Source organism: Cucurbita pepo, chromosome 11 (genome assembly GCF_057944985.1).
Source record: "Cucurbita pepo subsp. pepo isolate OVF chromosome 11, ASM5794498v1, whole genome shotgun sequence".
Classification (NCBI taxonomy): domain Eukaryota; kingdom Viridiplantae; phylum Streptophyta; class Magnoliopsida; order Cucurbitales; family Cucurbitaceae; genus Cucurbita; species Cucurbita pepo.
In genome coordinates, this window is record NC_141808.1 from 1,495,739 (window position 1) to 1,518,576 (window position 22,838).

General features: G+C 36.4%; 5 protein-coding genes and 1 long non-coding RNA gene across 12 annotated transcripts; 3 read left to right on the plus strand and 3 right to left on the minus strand.

The window, feature by feature from the left end:
- Positions 1 to 1,344: 1,344 nt before the first annotated feature.
- On the minus strand, positions 1,345 to 3,468 carry LOC111806070 (uncharacterized). The gene is made up of 5 exons (XR_002816735.2): positions 3,245 to 3,468; positions 2,925 to 2,964; positions 2,499 to 2,640; positions 1,903 to 2,018; positions 1,345 to 1,633 (listed from the first exon to the last, which is right to left on the minus strand). It is a non-coding gene; the product is annotated as an uncharacterized LOC111806070 (long non-coding RNA).
- Positions 3,469 to 4,175: 707 nt separating this feature from the next.
- Positions 4,176 to 6,885, plus strand: LOC111806071 (uncharacterized). 3 transcript variants are annotated; one of them, XR_015422932.1, is made up of 4 exons: positions 4,176 to 4,422; positions 4,515 to 4,685; positions 5,877 to 5,940; positions 6,050 to 6,885. XR_015422932.1 is itself a non-coding variant. In XM_087128512.1 (2 exons), exons 1-2 carry the CDS (start codon positions 4,327 to 4,329, stop codon positions 4,572 to 4,574), a joined length of 156 nt encoding a protein of 51 aa, XP_086984638.1. In that variant the 5' UTR covers positions 4,176 to 4,326; the 3' UTR covers positions 4,575 to 4,817. The 3 variants fall into 3 exon arrangements, 1 of the variants encoding a protein (XP_086984638.1); XR_002816736.2 differs by lacking the exon at positions 5,877 to 5,940; XM_087128512.1 differs by lacking the exons at positions 5,877 to 5,940; positions 6,050 to 6,885 and having other exon boundaries at positions 4,515 to 4,817.
- Positions 6,886 to 9,934: 3,049 nt separating this feature from the next.
- LOC111806072 (enhanced disease resistance-like protein (DUF1336)) lies at positions 9,935 to 12,169 on the plus strand. 4 transcript variants are annotated; one of them, XR_002816738.2, is made up of 3 exons: positions 9,935 to 10,831; positions 11,817 to 11,878; positions 11,961 to 12,169. XR_002816738.2 is itself a non-coding variant. In XM_023691420.2 (2 exons), exon 1 carries the CDS (start codon positions 10,000 to 10,002, stop codon positions 10,813 to 10,815), a length of 816 nt encoding a protein of 271 aa, XP_023547188.1. In that variant the 5' UTR covers positions 9,935 to 9,999; the 3' UTR covers positions 10,816 to 10,831; positions 11,961 to 12,169. The 4 variants fall into 4 exon arrangements, 2 of the variants coding, with proteins under 2 accessions (XP_023547188.1, XP_023547187.1); XR_002816737.2 differs by having other exon boundaries at positions 11,972 to 12,169; XM_023691420.2 differs by lacking the exon at positions 11,817 to 11,878.
- Positions 12,170 to 12,374: 205 nt separating this feature from the next.
- Positions 12,375 to 14,936, minus strand: LOC111806073 (Pentatricopeptide repeat (PPR) superfamily protein). Of its 2 annotated transcripts, XM_023691422.2 has the most exons (2): positions 14,120 to 14,936; positions 12,375 to 13,963 (listed from the first exon to the last, which is right to left on the minus strand). In XM_023691422.2, exons 1-2 carry the CDS (start codon positions 14,703 to 14,705, stop codon positions 12,585 to 12,587), a joined length of 1,965 nt encoding a protein of 654 aa, XP_023547190.2. In that variant the 5' UTR covers positions 14,706 to 14,936; the 3' UTR covers positions 12,375 to 12,584. The 2 variants fall into 2 exon arrangements, with proteins under 2 accessions (XP_023547190.2, XP_023547189.2); XM_023691421.2 differs by having other exon boundaries at positions 12,376 to 14,935.
- A 667-nt stretch (positions 14,937 to 15,603) lies between these two features.
- Positions 15,604 to 19,035, minus strand: LOC111806074 (zinc finger CCCH domain-containing protein 22). The gene is made up of 4 exons (XM_023691423.2): positions 18,861 to 19,035; positions 18,391 to 18,705; positions 17,966 to 18,026; positions 15,604 to 16,888 (listed from the first exon to the last, which is right to left on the minus strand). Exons 1-4 carry the CDS (start codon positions 18,984 to 18,986, stop codon positions 15,897 to 15,899), a joined length of 1,494 nt encoding a protein of 497 aa, XP_023547191.2. The 5' UTR covers positions 18,987 to 19,035; the 3' UTR covers positions 15,604 to 15,896.
- Positions 19,036 to 19,801: 766 nt separating this feature from the next.
- Positions 19,802 to 20,487, plus strand: MAPR2 (membrane-associated progesterone binding protein 2). Its single transcript, XM_023691424.2, has one exon. It carries the CDS (start codon positions 19,924 to 19,926, stop codon positions 20,224 to 20,226), a length of 303 nt encoding a protein of 100 aa, XP_023547192.1. The 5' UTR covers positions 19,802 to 19,923; the 3' UTR covers positions 20,227 to 20,487.
- The last annotated feature ends 2,351 nt before the right edge of the window (positions 20,488 to 22,838 follow it).

The following is a 22,838-nucleotide window of genomic DNA, read 5'->3' on the forward strand; positions in this document are numbered from 1 at the left end:
ATATAAATCTAAAATTTTGCTAATCCATTACTAATGCTTCTATTAATAAACTCTAATGGAATTAAAAATTTCCTCCAAAATTCAAATAAAGCCCCCAACCTATGGGGTTACGAAGGTTTGATTTACACTTCTAGAGATTTGTAAGAAACTCATAGGGCGGTTTATTTTAAAGATTTGTCCACACTAAAATGTCTAGAAATTAAATAAATATATTTGTTACTTATAAATGTTATCAGAATTTTATATAAATAAAGTATTTTTAATAATTTTAATATATTATTTAATTTTAAATAATTAACCGATGATTAAGTTAGAGTACTAAAATAATTTTAACTAATTAAATTTTAGTTTAATGCCATAAATTTTAATAATTATCCTTCAATAAATGGTTTTAATAAAATGACATCCACTCTTAATTATAAATATTTAGTTAATTTATATTTCAAAAATCAAATGTTATATATGGTAAAGTAAATCCTTCTAAATGTGATATTCTTATAAATTATAGATATTTTTACAAATCTTATACTATTGTAATTATTTATTAATAAAATAATAATAGGCCTTAAAATTTAACATAATTTTCACTCATTAATAAGTATATTATAAATAATATGTATTAAATTTTAGGTTTTTGAGTTTATTTAGCCTATTAATAATTATGCTCAAATAAATAATTTTAATATAATTATAAATAATTAGTAGGATTAACCATGTATAACTTAAGAAAATCAAATATTTGAAAAACTTGAAAAGACGTCGAGAGAGAAACTACGAACCTCGGGCATTAACGCCATGCGAATAAACATAGCCGTCCACACTTGTGGTGCCAACTTTATGGCTTCACGGCTCTTTCCAGCATAGCATGATTCTACAAACAAAATTACACCAAATTGTCCATCACCCTAACAAATTCAAGATGCTTTGGTTTATACAGATATTATTTGAATCAAATCTGTAGAGCTGAGTTGAACAAACCTCAGATATTGTCTGTTGCTTCTCACCCGACGAGCACCCAAAAACTTCATCCAGCAGAACAATATCAACTGTTCAAATGGCGTCATAAAGAAGAAAAACACGTACCCTTTGTTGAAGATTGTTGGGAGAGAAGTTCCACGTCGGCTAATTAAGGGGTTGATCATGAGTTTACAAGTAAGGAATACATATCCATGGATACGAGGCATTTTGGGAAAACCAAAAACAAAACCATGAGAGCTTCTACTCGGAGTCGACAATATCATACTGTTGTGAAGAATCGAGGTTTCTAACATGGTATCAAAGTCATGCCTTTAACTTAATCATGTCAATAGAATCATCCAACGTCGAACAACGAAGTTGTGAGTCTTGAAGGTGTGGTCAAAAGTGATTAAAATGTCAAACAAATAGTGTGTTTTGTTTGAGGGCTCCAGAAAATGAGTCAAAGCCTCGATTAGGAGAGACTGTTACTCATAGGTACCTATAAATCTCGGAGCTAAGTACACAATATCATTCCATGAGAGTCAATTTCAAACACCCTTTAACCTTTTTTAGAGAGAGAAAGAAAAAGAACCTCGTTTGCCGTGACAACTGCTGGCATGTTGAAGAAGATCCCTAAGGGGTTCCTCACCTAACTCGGAAGTCTGTCAAGAAATGGCTGCAACCAGAAACAATTTTTTTGTAGTTAAGATAAGAAAAAAGAAAGCTGGCAGACCTCTTAAAACGTAGTTCAGATTTAGGAAAATAAAATCAGAAAATGCGAAATACAAACAGAAAATTAAAAAGACAGCCAGATATCTAAAGCATGTGCCCGCCTCCTTGCGTATATATGTCTTTCACTACTACATTCTTTCGCAAAGACAAAGTACTTGCTGCATGATAGAAAAACAAGACAAACAAGTTCGTCAAATATGAGCCTCCACTCACGAGTTTTGGTGAAACAAGTTCGTCAACAGATAAACATCTTGTCTTCTCAGAGCTTGAATGCCTTGCAAATATCCCAATGATATGCATTTTGCAAAATCAGTGGCATGGCGTAAAATCTGCAGAGGAAGCAGAAATGCAGAATTTAGAAATTGAAATTGAAGTGTAAAATGGTTATATACTAACATATATGGTAAATGAAATGGAAATGATGGGGCAATCCCCGAGGCAGATAAGAATGAATTCATTTAACAGTTAACTGTGATCGATTGATTCACTTTCCTCCAACATATATTTGCACTTAGTAGCAATAACATTGTAACGTTGAAAACCTCTACACAGATATAAGTTTTGCGGATGATTTATCCCAAGTTAACAACAAATCGGGCATCCTATTTCTTTGACTCCAAGGCTAGATAAATTGATTCAATCCCAAATAGAAAAATATTGATCTTAGTTCCATACATGGTTAAACAATTAAGAGGATGTGAAAAAAGATAGCATAATCCAACATAAGTAGTTCGGTTAGATATAAGTTCAGTAAGTGAAAGAAAACACATTTTCAACCTTAAATCTAGGATTCAAACGAAGCAACTAACCACAGATATTTTGCAGTTCAAGAACAAACAAAATCAGCACCACACTTCAACCAAAAACATCCCGATTGCCAATTCCACCCAACAAACGAGAAATATTATGTCATTCCAAATGCAGGCAGATATCTGAGGACGATCAATAAATCTGCATTCAAATTTTCAGTCAGGTCCCTATTTTCATCTCAATTGAATGATTTATGGAACGAACATGAAATTTTCGATTGCAGATCCCAATTCTTAATTCACATTTCACGCCTCGTAATCTGCGGCTTTTTTTGTTTGTTTGGCGGTGTGGTGGGGGTAAAATATAGATCAAGATAATCTTAGCTAGTCGAAATTTCCTCAAATTAGCTATTACCAGAAACTCGATTGGGAATAGAAGAACAACAGAAGTCCACAAAAGCTACCTTAACCGAAGTTGTTCTTTACCTGGTACAAGTCGGAAGGTCAAAATGTAGCTCCCGCAGATCTAATTAAAGAAAAACCAAAGGAAATACAATTAATCTAATCAAGAGAAGTATCAATTACCGAAAAAACAGTAGAATAGCGTGATTAACAGGAAAAGAAACAGAGAAAGATCCTAAGATTTCTTAGGTCGCCGATAACGAAGTACGTTCTCTACTCTCTAGTGGAATTTTCGAGTGATTCTCACTTTCATACACCTCCTAAAAATCACCAGGCACTCATCGCAGGAGCACAAAAGAATAAGAAAATGCAAGTAATAGTGGTGAAATGAAACAAGAAGGTACCTCAGTAGGCCGGAGTGACCAGGCGGTGGCATTTGAAGCGCGCAACCACGTTCCTTATCTGCTAGTGATTCAAAAGAACAAGCAATGCAACAAGAGATCGTAGAATCCATCAACGATGCATCTTCTTCCACCATTGTTCGAACCTGTACCTGCAGAGAGTGGGAGAAGGAAGTGAGAAGGCGCGGGTGGTTTGCTGAAGAAATGAGAAAAACGCTACGTTTCGCGCCGCTTTTCTTTTCCTTCGTATCTGTTTAAAAAATGATTTTATTTTTTTATTCTACAAACTTTTAAAAATATTTCAGCTTTTAATTTTATATATAATAAATCTTTCCTAAATTCAATTTAACTGTCTAGTGGAAAATATAGAAAGCTTTTATTTTTATTTTGTGATAATTGTTAGGTGAACACGACTCTCTACAATGATATGATATTGTCCACTTTGAGCATAAGTGGAGGACAAGACATCACAATCCACACCCTTCGGGGCCCATCGTCCTCGCCGACACTCTTTCCTTCTTCCAATCGATGTGAGACCGCCCCCTAAATTCATCCCCTTTGGGGCCAGCGTCCTTACTGGCACACCGCCTCGTGTCTACTCCTTCGGAAAACAGTAAGAAGGCTGACATGTTGTCCGATGTTTGGCTCTGATACAATGTTAAATGAACACGACTCTCCACAATGATATAATATTGTCCACTTTGACTATAAGCTTTCAAGCTCTGCTTTGGACTTCCTAAAATGTCTCATATTAATAGATAAAGTATTTTTTCGATTATAAACACATGATCATTTTCTAAATTAGTGACCTGAGACTTTCATCCTCCAACAATAATATTTAATTATTGAAGATTTAATTTTACTTAATTGGCTAATTAATTTCCCGTAAAAATATATTTTAAATTCAATATTCCCCCCATTAATAAATATGCTTTCCGCCGCGACACGATCGCCCCCCTAATCTTCCCTTCACCACCGGTAGGATTCTCTAGTTCGACTGAGTAGGGCTGTAAATTTGTAAACCCTCGATTTAGGGTTTATCTTGTTCATTCTTCAATCTCTTCATCTATCTTTCTCCGGTGAAAATGGCGAACGAGCAACGGTCATCTACAGGGCCCTGGATCCTCGAAGCAATGCCTTTCATCGTTGTTCTTCTCATAGCAGCTCATGTCTTTGCTTTGGTACTCTCTAACTCCGATTTTTGTTTCGTTTTTTTGCATTGTATTCAAGCTCTGTACTCTGTTGTTTGCTCATTTCCTCTTGATTTCTGTAGGTATATTGGATTTATAAGTTGGCAGCCCAAAAACAACCTCCGAGGAGGAAGGCACACTGAGATACTGTATGATTCGTTCCTGAAAGAAACTTTAGTGAAACCGAATTCGTTAATTATAGCGTCTTTGATGTTGAGGAGGCGGTCACAAAAGCCATGTAATGATGTTTCTCTGTAAGTATCCATCAGTATGTACTCTCAGAATCTCAGTTTCGTATTGTAAGAATGTGGAAATGTTCGTTACAGATTAAATTTGATTTGTATGGTTTTTCAATTCATAGAATTATAAGGCGATCCGTTCATATATCTGTAATCTTGTTTGGTTTTTCGTTTATTAGCATGCTTCCATCACGATAGGTGAAGAATCACCAGGTCAAGAAATGATTGAATACATTTTATTCTGAGTCCATTATTGAAGAGTCTGTTTTCGGTACATATAAACTACAACTTTAACTATCGAAACTTCTAAAGGAAAAAACAAATGAGTTGGGGAAAATATCGTTGCTGTAGATTTCTCCATTAATAGTAACTGGCTCTGCTCCTTGTTCCACGAAGAAATGGATTGCTGCTGCTTCTTGTGGAGTGAGAGCTCCATTAATTCCTAGCAGAATTAGTGCATAGTGACAAAACTTTTGAAACTAGTCAAATTTTGCTTGAACTTGTGCAGCGCTTTTAATATCATTGTGTGAGATCCCACGTCGGTTGGAGAGGAAAATGAAACATTCTTAGGTGTGGAAACATTTCTCTAGTAGATGCCTTTTAAAAACCTTAAGGGGAAGCTCGAAAGGGAAAGCCCAAAGAGGACAATATTTGCTAGCAGCGAGCTTGGGTTGTTACACATTGCTTCTTCATAATGTGTGTAGTGCTTTTTATTTATATATATTTATAAACAGAATCTCCTAGTTTTGTTGAACATACATTAGTGGAAGTACCTTTTTCCAGCTCATTTTCTCTTGAAGATGAATGGGCCATCAAATCAACTAATATAATGTCTAAAGTGTGTTTGTAGTAATTTGATAGTAAATCTTCATTGTTATTCAATCATCAAATAGCTTTATCAATGTCCAATAATGCATTTCACAACATGATCATCATGAACATATGTTTGTCTATCTTTTCGAATTTGTATTCTGTCCTTTTGTCAACAAAATGAAGAAGAAAATTACCCATTTAGCTAGTTGCTGTCTTTTGTTCCCTTATTTGAAAGGCTTGTCACTTTCAAAGCACCATTTACCTCAAAAACACTAGCAAGTAGTGGTGAATGGTGAGTGGTGACTCACTCTATGGCAGCAAATTAGAGCTTATTGCTTTCTCCATTACATGTAAAGTTCATACCTAACTGGTAGAAGAATCTTATTTGCATAGGAAAAGAAAGAAACTTTGTGCTCATTTTCTCACTTTTCAATGGCATCAATAGAAGCAATATGTGGTAAGAAATTGGATTTATAGAAATGTGGGAGTGGCTCTTTCTTACAAAGGGATTCTAGCTGTCTATCCAAGCAATCTTGTATAGTGACTTGTACTTTTTGCTTTTCCAGCTCAGGCAAATCCCAGGACTTGTAGCATCAATAGATGCTTTCTTCATGTTAGTCTTGTCTGGTTGGCGATTGTCGATTGCTATTGACCCACTATCGATTTACAGGTATATTACTCTCGTAATTTTTTTTTGTTCTTCTTCATTAGCCATCTGAATTCAAAGCACTTGATAAGATATTCCTGTAGTATAAGTAAGCCTGTGCTATGTTCTTTTTCGTTTCTCCAGTGTTTTCCTTACTTGATTCGATCTTAGGAATATAGATGTCGGACTCCAACAATCTTACTCTCGAACAAAGTACCATTGAGTCTCTTCTTAAATAGTCATCTATCTGTCCAGCACTATCTAGAAAACTTTTCTTTTTTTAGAGTATATTGCTAGTTCAATAGAGCTCTACTATGGGTCTTCACTATGACTACATCTTTGAGACTCACAGCTTATTTGGTTAAGATACCACTGGTTAGGATGGATGAAGCTCCACAATGGTCCGACATCATCCACTTTGAGTATAAGCTCATTGTTTTACTTTTGGGTCTTCACTATGACTACATCTTTGAGGCTCACAGCTTATTTGGTTAAGATACCACTTGTTAGGATGGATCATACCAATAAAGATCGTGTTTCTTACTTAAACCAATGTGTGAAAGTTTTTTTTTGTTTTTGCCCAAGCTTGTACTTCCTTATTGCATGAATTTTAAAGATATGTCGGTATTAGTTTCTATTGCATATTCTTATTAATATGGTAAAAATTAGGGGTACGATCAGTTTGGCTCGAGTGGAGTTTGAGGTCCGATTTTAAGCCAAACAGATCGATTTCTAAAGGAATATTAATTTGAGTTATCCATGGTTCTCTGCTGAAGTTGATAGATTTAAAAAGTGTTTAGTTTGAACTGAATTAAATTGAAGTAACTACAAATCAAACTGAATCCCTTCTCCTTTTAATTAACACGTGAACAAATCAAACAGAAAAAGTAACGCGTTTGACTAGAATCTTTCCAGTACAGCCACAGACGCCAAACCCAACCTTCTCTCTAACCCTAAACATAACAAGAAATTATAAAATAAAAACTTTCCCATTTTTTTTTCATAGTTTATATTATTGTTTTTTACAAAAAAATATTTGAATATATATATATATATATATATATTATATATATATATACACGCGCTAATTTAATAAAAATACTTGTGAACTTTACCTTTTATATAAAAAATTATAAACTTTAAAAAGTTCAATAATACTCTTACACATTTTTTTTTTTAATTTAGGAAATATCCTTAAAACTAAAAAAATTAAAAAAATATTATTACTGTTAAAAACCTTAAATAGTTTTTTTGCTTGTAAAGGTGTTTCAAAAATACTACAAAGCATTCAAAAGTTGTAGTAATACTTAAAAACATATTTTTAAAATTTTTAAAGTTTTTAAAAATTTCAATAATACTTCTAAATCTGTTTTAAAAAATTTAGAAATATCTTAGAACTACATTTAAAAAATACTCAAACATTTTCAAAAGTAACATTAAGAACTTTGGAGATAATTTATATAGTGTCTAAGACGATTTCCTCCATATATTTGTTAGGAACGAACCTTAGGAACAGAAAAACTAGAAAGACAGAAGAATTGGAAAAAATCTCACATTAAAATTGGCTATTATATAGTTACATAATCAAATCTGACTAAATTATGACTAAATTTAATTCAAATAACTAAATCAAATCGAATCTAAATTAAATTTAATCCTAACAATATTAACATTAATAATTTTTTTTTGAACTTGGTAGGAAGTGTTAATACTATTTTTAAAATTTAGTTTAAATAAAAAGTTTAATTTTTTTTTAACTTTTTGCATAAAGTGTTAATACTATCTTTAAAATTTAGTTAAAAAAAAAAAAGTTGAAAGTATTAATCAAATTTTTTAAAATTAAATGGTATTTTTGAAACAGTTTAAAAATTAAATAATACTTCAATGTAAAAATATTTTCGAAGTTTTTTTTTTTTTTTTTAAAGTTTAAACCTTTAAACTTTAGTAGGATTTTTTTATAGATAAAATATAAAATTTATTAGTATTTTTATTTATATAATAAAAAAACATAAACATGTTTTGGTAATGGCAGGCAATACATCTGAGTAACGAATTTGGCATCGTAAAAACAACCCTAACAGAATACTAAATATAGCCTACATTTTTCCATTTTAGCTACAACATTCAATGTACAACTCAAAACTATTCCCAATAACCTTTTTTTAAATATATGTTTTTTTTCCAAAATAAAAAATAAAAAATTTATATATATATTTTTTAAATTATTATTATGGACATAAAAAATACACTTCTTTGCTAATCTCAAGGTTTGACCATCATTAATAAATTGATTCAAATTTAATGCAACCTCCCCATTTCTCCCCTCCCCCACTTAATAACAAACCACCCACAATTTTATACATTAATAAATTAAATTAATATAAAAAATATTAATTTATCAATTTTTACAAAAAATTTAAATTATATATATATATTTTATTATAATTTTAATAAATTTTAAAATTTTTTAAAATTTAGGGTTTTTTCCCATAAAATTGATATAAAATTAATTTCCACAAATAACCCTGCTCTGATTCGCAGACAGCTTTTAATTGCATCACGCCAAATATGATATCATACAAAGTACGGCTGCCCCACCATTACTCCGTGCACATGCGCCCACGTGGACTCGTATTGACCCTTTGATCATCAGCTCTTTTGCATTCTCCTCTCACCGTCGATCTAAATAGAGTCAAACGTGCTCTCCAATTTTTCTTTTCATTTTATTTTTTGTTGCTTTTAAGAGATTTATTAGTTTTCTTTACGTTTAAAATAGTTAGTTTAATCTCTATTTATTGCAAAGTTTTCAAAATGCTTCTAACAATTTATATAATTTATACCTAAAATTCACGTGCTATTAAATTGTATTTTATTAAAATATTTAGACACGCAAACTTAACATGTCAAATAGATTTTGTGTGAAATATTAACGTTTTTAAATATTTTAATAAAACGATAATTTAATAAATTATCAATTTATTATATAAATATATACACGTGAATTTAAATGGGAGCGAAAAGAATCAATAGTTAATATTTAAAAAATATAAAAATTTGTAAGAAATGCCAAACAAATAGAATTATATTAATTAAATCTACAAATCCTACGTCAATAAATGAAGTAATTATGCAATTTAATTTCAACATTTCGTCATTAATGACTGTTATTGTCTTGAGCTTTTCCCACCCACGTGTCTCGATCACCACCGTCAATTTCTAGGCCGTCCGAACTTCCGAATCTACCCCCAATAACTTGTGGAATTTACATCCAATACCATCCATATTCCATTAAACCCTAAAAAAATAAAATAAAAAATAAAAAACAAAAAAGAGGAATAGTGGGTGATTTTCCAACGCATGGGCTCGATTAAGTGGGCCCCGACCAACTCATAAAGTGGACCATTATTGTCCTATCATGATTCTCTCATCCAACTATTATTTTTAAGTCAATTTCTTTGATTCTCAATACGTGGATTCTCTTAATTTTTGTTTAATTATTATTATTTTACTAATTTTATTCATTAATTACATTTAATTAATCACCAATAAAAATAAAAAAATAAAAGGATTATAAAAAATAAAGATATTTAATTTAAATAAAAGGATTATCATAAATAAAGATATTTAATTTAATTGAATTTTGATAAGTCGGCAAATAAAATACTCAACACGGCGGATAATAATGATGAAAAAGTATGGATGGCAATCTTGTAATTAAATTGAAAATAAGGGGCCTTTAGTTATTTCCATTCTTGCCCCCATTTGGTTCGGAGGCATTTCACTCCCGACTCTCAGACTCGGAGATAAAAGGAGAAGAGAGAGTCTCTTTAGAGAGAGAGAGAGGGGAAAGAGTACTGGAAGGTAGGTGCGATGGTGGATTGGATTTCCGAGACGATCAACGGCGGATCCCTACGCCTTGTCGACCTTCAGACGGGGATAAATGGTTGGGCCTCGCCGCCGGGCGACCTCTTTGCTCTTCGTTCCAAGAACTACTTGGCGAAACGGCAAAAATCTCCGTCTGGCGATTACCTGCTTTCTCCTGCCGGTGTTGATTGGCTGAAATCTAGTACCAAGCTTGATAACGTCCTTGCTCGTCCTGATAATCGCGTCGCGCAAGCGTTGAGGAGAGCGCAAGCCGTAGGTAAGTCGATGAAGAGCTTCATTATTGCGGTTAATATTCAAGTACCTGGGAAGGATCAGTACAGTGCCGTGTTCTACTTTGCTACTGAAGATCCGATTCCATCTGGCTCGCTTCTTCACCGATTCATTAATGGCGATGATTTATTCAGAAATCAACGGTTGAAATTGGTGAATCGGATCGTGAAAGGGCCATGGATTGTTAAGAAAGCAGTAGGAAATTACAGTGCGTGTTTGTTAGGGAAGGCATTGACGTGCAATTACCACAGAGGACCTAATTATTTGGAGATTGATGTAGATATGGGGAGCTCAGCGTTAGCCAGTGCGATTTTGCATCTCGCGCTTGGATACGTTACCAACGTAACAGTAGATATGGGGTTTCTGGTGGAGGGGCAAACGGAGGAGGAGTTGCCGGAAAGGCTGTTCGGCGCCGTCCGGATTTGCCAGATGGAGATGTCGTCGGCGACTATCGTAGACGCGCCGACATTGGCGCGTGGATTATCATGTGCCAAGGTGAATCACCACAAACCTGGCGACGACGACAACTGATTCGATTCGATTAGCGGTAAAATCTCGGAGTCTTTCTCAGTTCATGAGTAATTTTTCATTCAGCCTTAAAATGATAGTTCCATAGATGGAAAGTATAGAAGGTATTAGCCATATTCACGATTGTAGATAATTATTGGCAGACAAAAAAGAAAATGCTCGAGATTATTCACTAATTGAAATTCCTCTGAAATTGAATCGGAATTATTCTGCATTTGAGATTACACGGCACAAGTTTTTTTGTCTATAATCCTTTTAGGTGAGCGGGGGAATAACTTCCATTAGACGTTGAAATAATGAGTATGTGTTAATTAATTGCTAGTCACTTCTATGATTACAAATGAACTGTCCACCAAGCAACTGAACACAGTGGGGACGGCGACGGCGACAGCCACGACGGCGATTTTCCGTCGGCGGGCTGTGTCTGGAATGGGGTTGTTGAGCTGTATTGAAACGTTAAGTAAGTTGTGGGGCTACAAACGATTTGGCCCATTAGAAGTATTTTATATTCAATAATGAATTTTAATGCTTTTCTCTTGAGAAAGTAATTTCATCTATTTGTTTGGTAGTGTTTTGATATTATGACTGTTTTCTTGTTGAATGTTATAAGTGTTAGCTTCAAGCCGTAATAGAGGTGGCCGTGGCCCTAGTGGTGGGTAGGTTTGTGAGAAGTTCCTCCACATATTGAGTTGAGTTTACGTGTTAAAAGTTGTTTTCGGAGCTAAGAATGGGGCGCTCAAAGTCTCGTCCTAGGGTAGTTGGGACACAGGTAGTTGGGTCGAGTTTGTTCCATAAACACGATAAGGGACAGGTAGGTAGTTGGGTCGAGTTTTTTGTTCCATGAACACGATAAGGGTCGGGACGGGAAGAAGAAATAAAGTAGCTCGAACATGACTTTGCCTTCACCAAAACCCAAATTTCAAACACATTTTAGTGTTAGTTTTATGGAATTTGTATTTGCTGATTGAATGTGACAACAAAAACCATGATTTGTATGGATGTAGGAAATGCATGCAGCATATGAACTGTACACTGTTCTTCAAAGAATTTTAGAGTATTGATATTGGTAATGAAACAGTGAGATTTTAAAGCTTTTTGGATTTGGGTTTGGTTTTGTTTGGTTTCTCAATGCGCTTTAAATGCAAAAGTTGGTTTGCAGTGCGACTGTCACAGGAGGACAAAAAGTTATGGGAAGATTCTCTACTGTGAAGCCGACTTCTAAATTACAACAGCATTCAATGCTGTATATACATATATACATACATATCTATATATATATATATGTATATATACATATATACATACATTATGTCTTATTTCCTTAACTATATTAGAATAGACAAAATGATTTAATCTCTATCTTGAGCATTTTTTGATTTACTCTTTGGATGTTCTTCAAAGTTTTAATTTTATTTCGCATATCATCGTTTTGGTTGAAAAAAGAATTAAATCGATAGTACATTTGTAACAGCTCAAGTCCACTGCTAACAAATATTATCTGCTTTTACCAATTACGTATCGTCGTTAATTTCACGATTTTGAAACGTGTCTACTAGGGAGAGGTTTCCACGTCCTTGTGAGAAATGCTTCATTTCCCTCTTCAATCGTTACGAGATCTCACAAAATTAAACCATATTGTATAGTAATATCTATAAGTTTAATATTTTAAAAACGAAAACTAAATACCAAATAGTTACGAAATGAGATTGAAATCGTGAATCGAGCAAGTGCTAACAAATCTAATCAATTTGATCGGTTTGAGCAAACACACGTTATGCATATGCATAACTTAGCTCTTCCTGCTCCAAAAAACTCTCAAAACCATCAGCAGTAGCTTCAATTCTTGTGATTTCCTCCATAAGAACTTCCAGCATAACGTATATCTGTTGGCAACTGGGATGAGAATGATCTTCAGCAATGAAAGCATGAACCTTGTTCTTAACTTCAATCCAACTCCAACCAGGCGTTTTCTTAACTCCTCTTTCCTTCATTAACCTCTTCACTTTAGCCTTCTCCTCCCATCTCATTAGATCTCCATACATGTTTGAGAGAAGAACATAAGTGCAATGCTCTTCAGGCTCCATCTCTAGCAGATGCCTTGCAACCTGACAAGCTAACTCAACGTTCCCACAAGAACGACATGCCCCCAAGAATGTCTTCCACACCATCGCGTTCGGTTTGAATGGCATTTCCTCAATCAAGGCCTTGGCTTCATCAAGACGCCCAGAACGCCCATATAGATCAACTGCACAAGCATAATGCTCCATTCGTGGAGGAACGCCGTAAACAGATTCCATACATCGTAAGAATTCGCAGCCCCGTTCGACTAAACCGATATGGCTACAAGCGGTCAGAACTGCAACGAACGTTATGTGATCCATTTTCACCTTCTTCTCTTCCATTAGAAAGAAGAGGTCTAATGCAACATGGCATTGCCCATGTTGTGCATAGCCAAACATGAGTGCATTCCAAGTGATTGAAGAGCTTTTTGAAGCTCCTTCAAATGATCTTTTAGCATCTTCCATAATCCCACACTTCGAATACATGAAGATTAATGAACTTGAAACAAACTCATTGGAATCCATACCATATTTAAGAGCCAAGACATGAAATTGTTGTCCCAATTGAAAGGTAGCCAAATCTGAGCATGATTTGAGCACAGCAGAAAACGAATACTGATCAATATCCATTGCTAAAGATCTCATATGCAGAAACGACTTCACGGCATCTTCGCTCGACCCCATTTGTGATAATCCCGTCAAGATCGAGTTCCATGACACACGATCCTTAATCTCCAAGGATTCAAATATACATAAAGCTTCCTTCATTGAACCACTGTCTGATTTAAGATACATAGATATCAATGCATTTGAAATTGGCACTGATTCTTCTAATCCTCTTTTAATGACCATCCCATGCAGGGATTTCCCATTATTGCTAAGCTCTTTGTTGAAACAAGCACTGATAATGCTTGTGTAAGAGTACAAATCTGGTTCAAAACCATGTTCTTGCATATCAATGAAGAGTTTAAAAGCAAGATCTTCCTGATTATGCACCAAAAAAGCACCCAACAGGGAGTTCCACGACACCAAATCTCGAACGCCAGCCGAACAATTGAAAACCCTTTTGGCATCAACAAGGGATCCACATTCTGAATAAGAAGTGATCAAAGCATTACACATTGTATTAGCAGATTCCAATCCATGTTTTATGACTTTTCCATGAACTTGCCTTGTTAATCTACAAAACTCAGCATCATCTAGTAAAGGCAAAAGAGGAGCAAATGAGCCATCATTAACCTTCTCACCTTCTTGCTCCATACAATCTAACAACGAAAACGCAGTCTCACGATCGCCCGTTTGCGCATATCCAGCAATCATTGCATTCCACGAAACAGTGTTCTGTTTAGATATATTTAGGAATGTCAAATATGCATCCTCAAGTCTCTCACATTTCGCATACATATCCAGAAGAGCACTCCCTGCATATACATTTCCAGCAAAACCCATCTTAATGATCATAGAATGTATTTGCTGACCCAAATCAAGCATACCAGCACAAGCAATGCCCTTCAGCATGCTTCCAAACGTGTACTCATCTTGATCCAAACCACATCTTCTCATGCATTTAAGAACTTCCCATGAATTCTCCAAGTTTCCAGAGTTAATATAACCCCCGATCATCGTATTCCAAGATACAGAGTCTCTCAGCGGCATTTCGTCGAACAGTACGTCTGCAGATCGTAACTCTTTGCATTTCCAATACCCATTTAGGATATTGTTGCAAGTGTAAACGTCTGCTATGGTACCCAATTTGATGGCTAGAGAATGGGTTAACAAAAGATTGGACAAAGCTCGAAACGATGTCCCGACTACCGAGTACAATGACCTCATTCATAGGTAGCCAAATTTTCTATTCCCAGGCAAAGAAACAGAAAGTAATCGAGTCAAATTGAGAGGAATGAGTACCTGAGCGGGATATCAGCTCTCTTTCTCAAACTAGAGGACACCGAAAATAGCACATTTAACTCCTACCTGCACAGCTGAAGCTTCAGTTCATAGTTGTCGCCAAAAGCAACATTCAAATATATGTTTTTCTACCGGTGGTGGGGATATGTACTAATTTTACCAACTTATTAAATTACATCAATTCTTTTAAATATTTCTTGAAACATTTCAAAATTTTGAACTAAACATCTATTCTATTAAAATGTTGGAAGAAGATGCGGAGTTGTAGATGAAATTTGTTAGAACGATGTGATGCTACTTTAGAACGTAAATTGGGATATCAGCACCATCATATAATTCAAAATCGTTTCAGAAAGCGAGAACTGAGAGTACTAAATTGATATAAGAATTCCATTTTTGGCTCTATATTTTGGGGCAGTGTCTCAATTTCTTCCAACTCCCTACCCGAAAAAAGTTATATGCTACTTAAGTCCCGAAAAAGTTATATGCTACTTAAGCCCTTGTGTTATCTTTTGCTTGTATGTCATATAACATCGCCTTCAAATTCTCTCAATATTTCTCTACTCCCGTTTTCTGAAACCTTCTTATCAAATCAGGGTAGATGCTCACAACGCAAATACAAATCAGCTTGACTCACTTGCTATTGAGAAGAAAATCCGCTACAAGAAAAGTGCAATTGTGAAAAGGGCAAAAATTTTCAAATATGATCAAAATAATAGTTTAACCGATAAAATTGAATAAAATTCTAATTTGTCCGAGTAGGAAATGACATATTTAACCAATTCCATCTTAAGTGTGCATATCTCAACTAGAACGCTCATCCTATCCCAAAAAGTAATTTATACATTATTAGGAAAAAGTATGCAAATCACAAAAGAAACAAAAACGACCGAACTATAAGAAGTTATAATTGAGAAAAAGGAACAAGAATCAGCCTGTCGCCTACATTATGATTTGAACTTCATATTAGGATGAATATACACCAACGGCCAGCCACCATGAAACACAAATCATCACACCATTTCCTTCAATAATTCACGTGGGGTTCTGTTTCAGAGATTGACATGAATCTTCTACAGGTGGAGCTATCATTATACAATAACATCAAGTCGAGTCCTAAAACTTCAACCATCTTTTTTCCTTTTCTCTGCTGGTAACTGCATTTGATGCAGACGCATGAGCTGCCTCGGCCTCGGCCAAAGCTTTTCGGGTCTCGTTCAGCTTTCTTAAGGCAGCCTCCAAAACAACCTTCTCATTCTTATTTCTGTTCACCATTTCTTCAAGCTTCTCTATTCGTACTCGCAGGTCTTTCACCTCACCATCGTATGCAATTAGAGTTCGTCTATCTACCTTCTTTCCATCTGCTGAACCTTTATCTTTCTGTTTCTTAACAGATCCATCATTCAGTGCTCCATTATGCATTGCAAGGTGGTTGTTGATGAGATTAAAGACATCAGGTCTTGAGTCTTCTTCCTCTTTAGCTGCCTGCATTGCTGCTGCAAACTTCTTATCACGTTTCCTCTTACCGCCTCTACTTCGTTTCTTGCCATTATTCTCGTCGTTAGTATTGTTCTCCTTTTGTGATTCTAGAGCATGATCAAGAGATTGTTTTGCTGGAAGAACTTTGACAGGGATAGGATTTAGCATCCCCTGCCCAGACGCACCCAAACCCATTCCTTCTCGATAGCCCATATTAGCCATCATCTTGGAGGCGATTCCCCGGGTATGGTTCTCCCATTTTGCAAATATGGTGGTCTCCATCTGAATGCCCCTCTGCTGGGTAGAGCTTTCGAGAAATCCCAAACCCTGCAAATCGTCGTCTTCATAATCACTTGAGTCAGACTTTTCCAAGCTGGAATCACTTTCTTCCCCATCACTAATTTGAGCACGCACAGATAACGCTATGTCCTCCGGTCCAAGCTTTTGAGAGGATCCATCACCTTTAAAAACAACTTGTGCAATTTGTAGTGCATCATCCCAAGATTCAAGTTCAGCATGCCTCCAAATGCCATTCCTGGACGAGAGAGCCCAGATACTGGACCCTGCCAGTGACTGGTTCCAAATTGTTGGCGCATATCTCCTAAGAGAGGTTAAAGGGATATCAACTCCTGTGCATGAAAAACTCTCTCAGATAATTGAAAATAAAAGCATAACTATTGCCTGTTAAGATATACATTATACAGAAGGACAAAAACCTAATCAAAGAAATAAATGTAAAAAATCTTTCCTCCTCAAAACTCCAAATTGGTCGACGAACCTAATGGAGAATAGCAGCAAAGCTATTGACTTTAATGATATACAGAAGTATATAAATATAGTTCAGAACAGCAGCTTAGCTATTGACTGTTCTTTTACATGGAAGGAAAAAGACCCGTCTCTAAAAAGGTGAATAAAAAACTAGGGAAAGTTCATTTTAAATAAAATGGACACATTAAATCAAGGGGAAAGAAATACATGTGGTACTATTGGAATGGAGGTAAAATGCAATGCAGCATGTATTTTCCAAAAATGTTTAAGGGCAAGACTACCTTGCATTACATAAGGCAGTCTTAGAATGTATCACATAGAGACAGCTGAATTGAAGGGGAGTTCTAGAAATGCGATATTCACAAACATCTGCCCAATGCATAACAATGTGGCAATTGAATTTTCCAAGATATTAGAAAGAGAAATTCAAGACAGTTTCTCTTTGCTCTCCTCTTAGGTGAAATAGCTTAGTTCACAGTTCCTTAACAGTTTTTCTTCAGTGTAATCTCCATTTTCTTTAGTTCTAGGATTGGTAAACTAGTCCCCCATTACCTCTTGCCTTCTTCTTTTAATAGAAACAAAACTGTTTCTAGTCTCAACGGGGAATAAGAAGTAACGAGTTGTAGAAGATCTAAGTTTTACTCACATTCTTCCATTTGGAATACAAATGATTGAAGATTCATCGACAAGAAAACCGAACAGCACCAGCATTTTTTTCATACTGGACTCTTTATGAAGGAAAACATTTTTAGTCCTAGACCTATGCAGGAACTTCACCATTATTTTCATTCTGCAGGTTCCTTTATTAAAGAGAGTTTATAATCCATTCTAGCATCTCAAGATAGTATTGCTGGTGGGAACAACCATTGAAACGAGAGGAAGGCTTTACTTAATGAGTAGTTGGATCTACATGGTCCACGTGAAAGAATATGACATACCATGCGATAAGCGGCAGCTAGTGCCAAACCGACACCTTTGCTGTAAGAAGAACTTGCATATCTGCACTTTGGTGGTGTTATGGCATTAGTATCATGATGTGAGAAAAAACCATAGTGATTGCTCAATAGTTTAGTTAGGTGAATCAAAACCCAAGTCACTGCCAACACTCGATAAAACTCATCTAGTAAGTAGGCACAAACAGATCCTCAGTACTATTAAAGGGAAGAAGCTAATCGAATTCCCTCAAAAAAAAAAAAAAAAAAAAAAAAAAAGACCGAAGACAGCCACAACCATACAGAAAACGGTAAATTCAAGTCAAAATAATATGTGCATAAACACAATCCAAAGGACAAAATGAGGAGTGGTTTGATATTAGAACTAACAGTTTCGCAAAAGCCGACGAGTAGAGTCCCAGATTGCTTACCAACATATTTTCAGTTGTAGGAGTGAGGAAAGAAATTTTCGCAGAATTAGAACCATCCAATCCAACAATTTCACCGTCATACCAACGTCCATCAGTGTGCCGAAATCTGCATTTCGATCCAACGACGAAACTCTGATCCTCTGGTGATTCAGGTTCGACATCCGTAGAATGAAGAGGCTCCACCTTAACATCCTCCGCTGCGTTACTATCACGACCACACAACACCAAATCTGCTTCTCGTAGTAACCTAGAACGCTTAAGGTGAAGCAGTCCTTCCTCTGCATCTTTAATTGCTTGGACAAGCTCCTCATGAACCTTGACATCAACAGATTATATTCAAATAAATCAACAAGCAGAGGTCTTCAAAACTTCAAAAATAATAATCAAATTCAATAAGAGGCGATCACGCATTCCTCTCATGAATATTCTCCAAAGCCAAACGGAAATTCATATTGGACAAAAGAACGTACCTCGAGAAGCTCCGGATTGGAGGCATCGGAGGCTAAGGCATCTTGCAAGGCGGCGAGAGATTCTCTCTGCTCATGCAATTGAACCTCTAGCTGGTGCTCCAGAACTCTCTCTTCGTCGTTCGCCATTGCCTCCTCGCGCGAGATTGTATGAGCCTCTACGTGGGATAGATGAAGAGCGCGGCCTTATTTGGAGCCAACTCCCGCTGCCATGGCTCGGCCCAGTGCTCAATTCACTTCGCTGGGCCGAATTAAAATCTTTGTGGGCTTCAGATCATGGACTCTATTGGGCCGCCAAGTGTAATATAAGGCCCATTTTAAGTCTCCAATTAAAAAAAAAATGTTCTCTCTTCCCATTTTTCCATTCTCAGTCTAACCGGAGAATCCTCATCTTCAGAGCCATTAGAAACAAATATTCTCCCTTCCCATTCTCTGTCTAAACGGAGAACCCTCATCTTCAGGGCCCGTTAGAAAAGAATATTCTCCCTTTTCCTATTCTCCGTCTAAACGGAGAATCCTCATCTTCAGGGCTCGTTAGAAAAGAATATTCTCCCTTTGCCCATTCTCCGTCTAAACGGAGAATCCTCATCATCAGGGCCCATTAGAAAAAAATGTTGTCCCACTTCCTTCCCACGTTTCCTGTCAAATGGAGAATCCCATCTTCGGGATGGGTAAAATAGACATTTCGAGGTGGACTCCTTCCCTCATTCCGTGCCTAAACAGAAGATCCTCATCTTCGACGCGGGTAAATTTGTTTTGTTGTAACTTAAGGATAAAGTGGTCATTTTTTTCTAGACACCGACACGAGCACAAGGTTTTATAGTACCTTAATTTTGGAAAGTAGGTCATATTACAGCTCAAAATTTTGGATTACTTAGGTCAAATTATTCGCCAAGTAGCAGAAAATTTTCTTTATTGTGATAACAATTCTATTGGCCCATGATGGGATATATCCAAAAGGTTCTTGGCTTTGATTCCTTCGATTGAAGATCAAATAAAAGGCGGCGGAGTTCTCCATTTCGATTCAAAGTGACCGACCTTGATTCTGATCAATTCCCCCAAGCTAATGGAGCTCACACCTCAGCAGCTGATCGCCTACAATGGCGCCGACTCATCGAAGCCCATCTATGTGGCTTTGAAGGGCCGCATCTTCGACGTCACAACAGGCGTTTCTTTCTACGGCCCCGGTGGCGCTTACGCCATGTTCGCTGGCAAGGACGCGAGCAGAGCTCTGGCCAAGATGACCAAGAATGAGGAGGACATCAATTCTTCGCTCGAAGGCCTCTCTGAGAAAGAGATCGGTGTTCTCAACGACTGGGAGAAGAAATTTGAAGCTAAGTACCCTATTGTTGGTCGCGTTGTTTCTTAAACATCTTAGATTGTGTGCGACAAGTTTATGTGTTTCTCTGTGTGGTTTCTGTTGAAATTTCGTGTTATTTCCGACCATTCTGATATATCTTATTGTTCAGAAGTCTTTAATGAATTGCTGTTCGATAATATGCTCATCTCTGAAGATGAGATTGTTAAAATGACTGTAAACTTGTTGTGCTTGGTCGAATAAGGATCTTCCATGACCGATTGGTATCAGTATGAACTGCTTAGTGAAATAAGAACTTGCCTACTTGTTTCAGCTTTGTTTATTGTCGATTATCATATGGTTTCTTATGGTTTGGAGTCACTGATTCTAGAATAGATTCATTTCTTCATTTTATCAACGGATTATGCTGGGGGTAGGAAGGATCTCTGTGCAGACTGTTGTTGTTCTTTATTGTTTCTGGTTAGGTTTTCTTTTGTTTCACAATTCAATTTATGTTTGTCTGCGTTTATCCTGAGTTTGAATGATTGGGGCTTTTAGGATTGCTCATACAGGGGGAGTACCATTTCTATAGGGAACAGATGTCCTTCGTTGTGGATAATGGAAGGGGTATGGAGGATAGGTAGCATATGCTAAGAATGAGGATTTCAGTATACATTTGTGAGATCCCACAAACATTCCTTATAAGTGTGTGGAGACCTCTTCTTATCAGACACGTTTTAAAACCTTGAGGCTAATGGCGATGTGTAACGATCCAAAGCGGGCAATATCTCCTAGTAGTGGGCTTGAACTGTTACAAATCGTATCAGAGCCACTGAACAGTGTGCCAGCAAGAACGCTGGGCTCCCAAAGGGAGGTGGATTGTGAGATCTCACGTCGGTTGGAGAGGAGAACGAAGCATTCCTTATAAGAGTGTGGAAACCTCTCCTTAGTAGATGCGTTGTAAAACTGTGAGGCTGATAGCGATACGTAACGGGCCAAAGCGTGAAGGAATGACCCGTAGACGCCGAAATCAAAATGGATAAATTAGTGGTTCAAGGCTTCCTTCTTGAAACATAGACAATAAACTTGAAGAGGGAGGATCAAATGAGGAGTCCTTGTTCCCAATTTGTCTTGGACATTTAAACTTCATTTTGTAAGGGACCAAAGAAAGAACCTTCACTTTCCTTGGCTCTTTTCCTTCTCAAACTAGCTTAATCATTGTCAAAGATGTCTCGGGGTTCTTATTATTTGGCCCGAGGTAGGTCTCGGGGCTCTTATTATTCGGCTCGAGGTAGGTGGACTTGCTCGAGAGGAACCAGAAGCTTCCAGATTTCAAGGTCTTGCTATCCAACTTTCAACCTCTCTATCAAACTAGTATCTTTTCTACCCTAAATCCCACCCTTGATGGCTAGAGTTGCAGCAATTCTTAATCAAAGAAAGCTTTTTTTAGTAGGCCAGCCAGAGGAGAGGAAAGGGAAGCCCACTCCCAACTAGCTAGAACGATGGGTTGTACCAGAGTCGTTCCCCACCCACCTTCAAAACATAGGCTGGGAATTGTTCTGTTCAATGTAGTTGCTACCATGAGTTGATTGGATTAAGTTAATACTCCTCCTCTCGAATCCGGTAACAGCTAAGCTTAGCGCTAGCAGATATTGTCTTCTTTGGGCTTTTCATTTCCGACTCCCCCTAAAGGTTTTTAAAACGTGCCTTAGAGAGAGGTTTCCACACTTTTATAAATAATGCTTCGTTCTCCTCCCCAACCGATGTAGGATCTCACAATCCATCCCCCCTTCGGGGCCGTCCTCGCTTGCACATTGCCCGGTGTCTGGCTCTGATACCATTTGTAATAGCCCAATTCCACTGCTAGTAGATATTGTCCTCTTTGGGCTTTCCCTTTCGGACTTTCCCTTTCACACTTTTAGAAAGAATGTTTCATTCTCCTCCCCAACACGACGTGGAATCTCACAAATCTACACCTATACGATCAAACTCACCTTCCTCCTGAAGAATGCATTTGAAGAGAAAACTGAAGAAAGAACTCTAGAAGTAAGTATATGGTGTTTTTGATAGCCATGGAGCTCTTGTTTTCATGGTCATTTAAAATTGATTTGTTTCCGCTTTGTTGTTTGAGTATCACTGATAAGAACAAGAATATTCACTCATTTAGGTGACCATCCAGATTTTTCCAATATTTTCTTTACAACTATTTGCCCAGATCTTCCAACTTTTTTCCACGTAATACAGGTGCCCAGTCAGATTTATAATGTCCACCGTGGAATTTTGTCAATACTAGACCCAAACTTTTTAGAAGTTCAGAAGTTTCTTTTATTAAAAAAATTGAGGAACATTAGGTTTTTATTTATTTATTTTATTTATTTAAATAATTTAAACTAAATATTTATTGCCCGAGAAATCCAATTGTTATAAAATTCTTGGGATTTGATCTAACAACCTTGTTGAAAAACAATACTTTTAGATCTAAATTATCCAAGAACTTCGTAAACGGTTAAGAATAACCCAAAGAAAAGTTTTGGAATGGAGTAAATCACTTAGCGAGATAGCTTGATCAAGATTACTTAAATGACCATCATGCAAATCTAAACACGGGAAATGCAAAGGAACAAACTCATGACTTATAATATGTAACTCTCGTGTCCATTCCCTAATTAAATATAACTTAAAAA

Bases quoted from the DNA above. Each gene is read 5' to 3' on its own strand.
- LOC111806071 (XM_087128512.1), top strand. From the start codon at position 4,327: ATGGCGAACGAGCAACGGTCATCTACAGGGCCCTGGATCCTCGAAGCA. The intron at 4,423-4,514 runs GTACTCTCTAAC...TGATTTCTGTAG, and splicing joins CAGCTCATGTCTTTGCTTTG to GTATATTGGATTTATAAGTT.
- LOC111806072 (XM_023691420.2), top strand. From the start codon at position 10,000: ATGGTGGATTGGATTTCCGAGACGATCAACGGCGGATCCCTACGCCTT.
- LOC111806073 (XM_023691421.2), bottom strand. From the start codon at position 14,705: ATGAGGTCATTGTACTCGGTAGTCGGGACATCGTTTCGAGCTTTGTCC.
- LOC111806074 (XM_023691423.2), bottom strand. From the start codon at position 18,986: ATGGCGAACGACGAAGAGAGAGTTCTGGAGCACCAGCTAGAGGTTCAA. The intron at 18,706-18,860 runs GTACGTTCTTTT...GTTGATGTCAAG, and splicing joins CCAATCCGGAGCTTCTCGAG to GTTCATGAGGAGCTTGTCCA. The intron at 16,889-17,965 runs GTATGTCATATT...TTTCATGCACAG, and splicing joins TAGCTGCCGCTTATCGCATG to GAGTTGATATCCCTTTAACC.
- MAPR2 (XM_023691424.2), top strand. From the start codon at position 19,924: ATGGAGCTCACACCTCAGCAGCTGATCGCCTACAATGGCGCCGACTCA.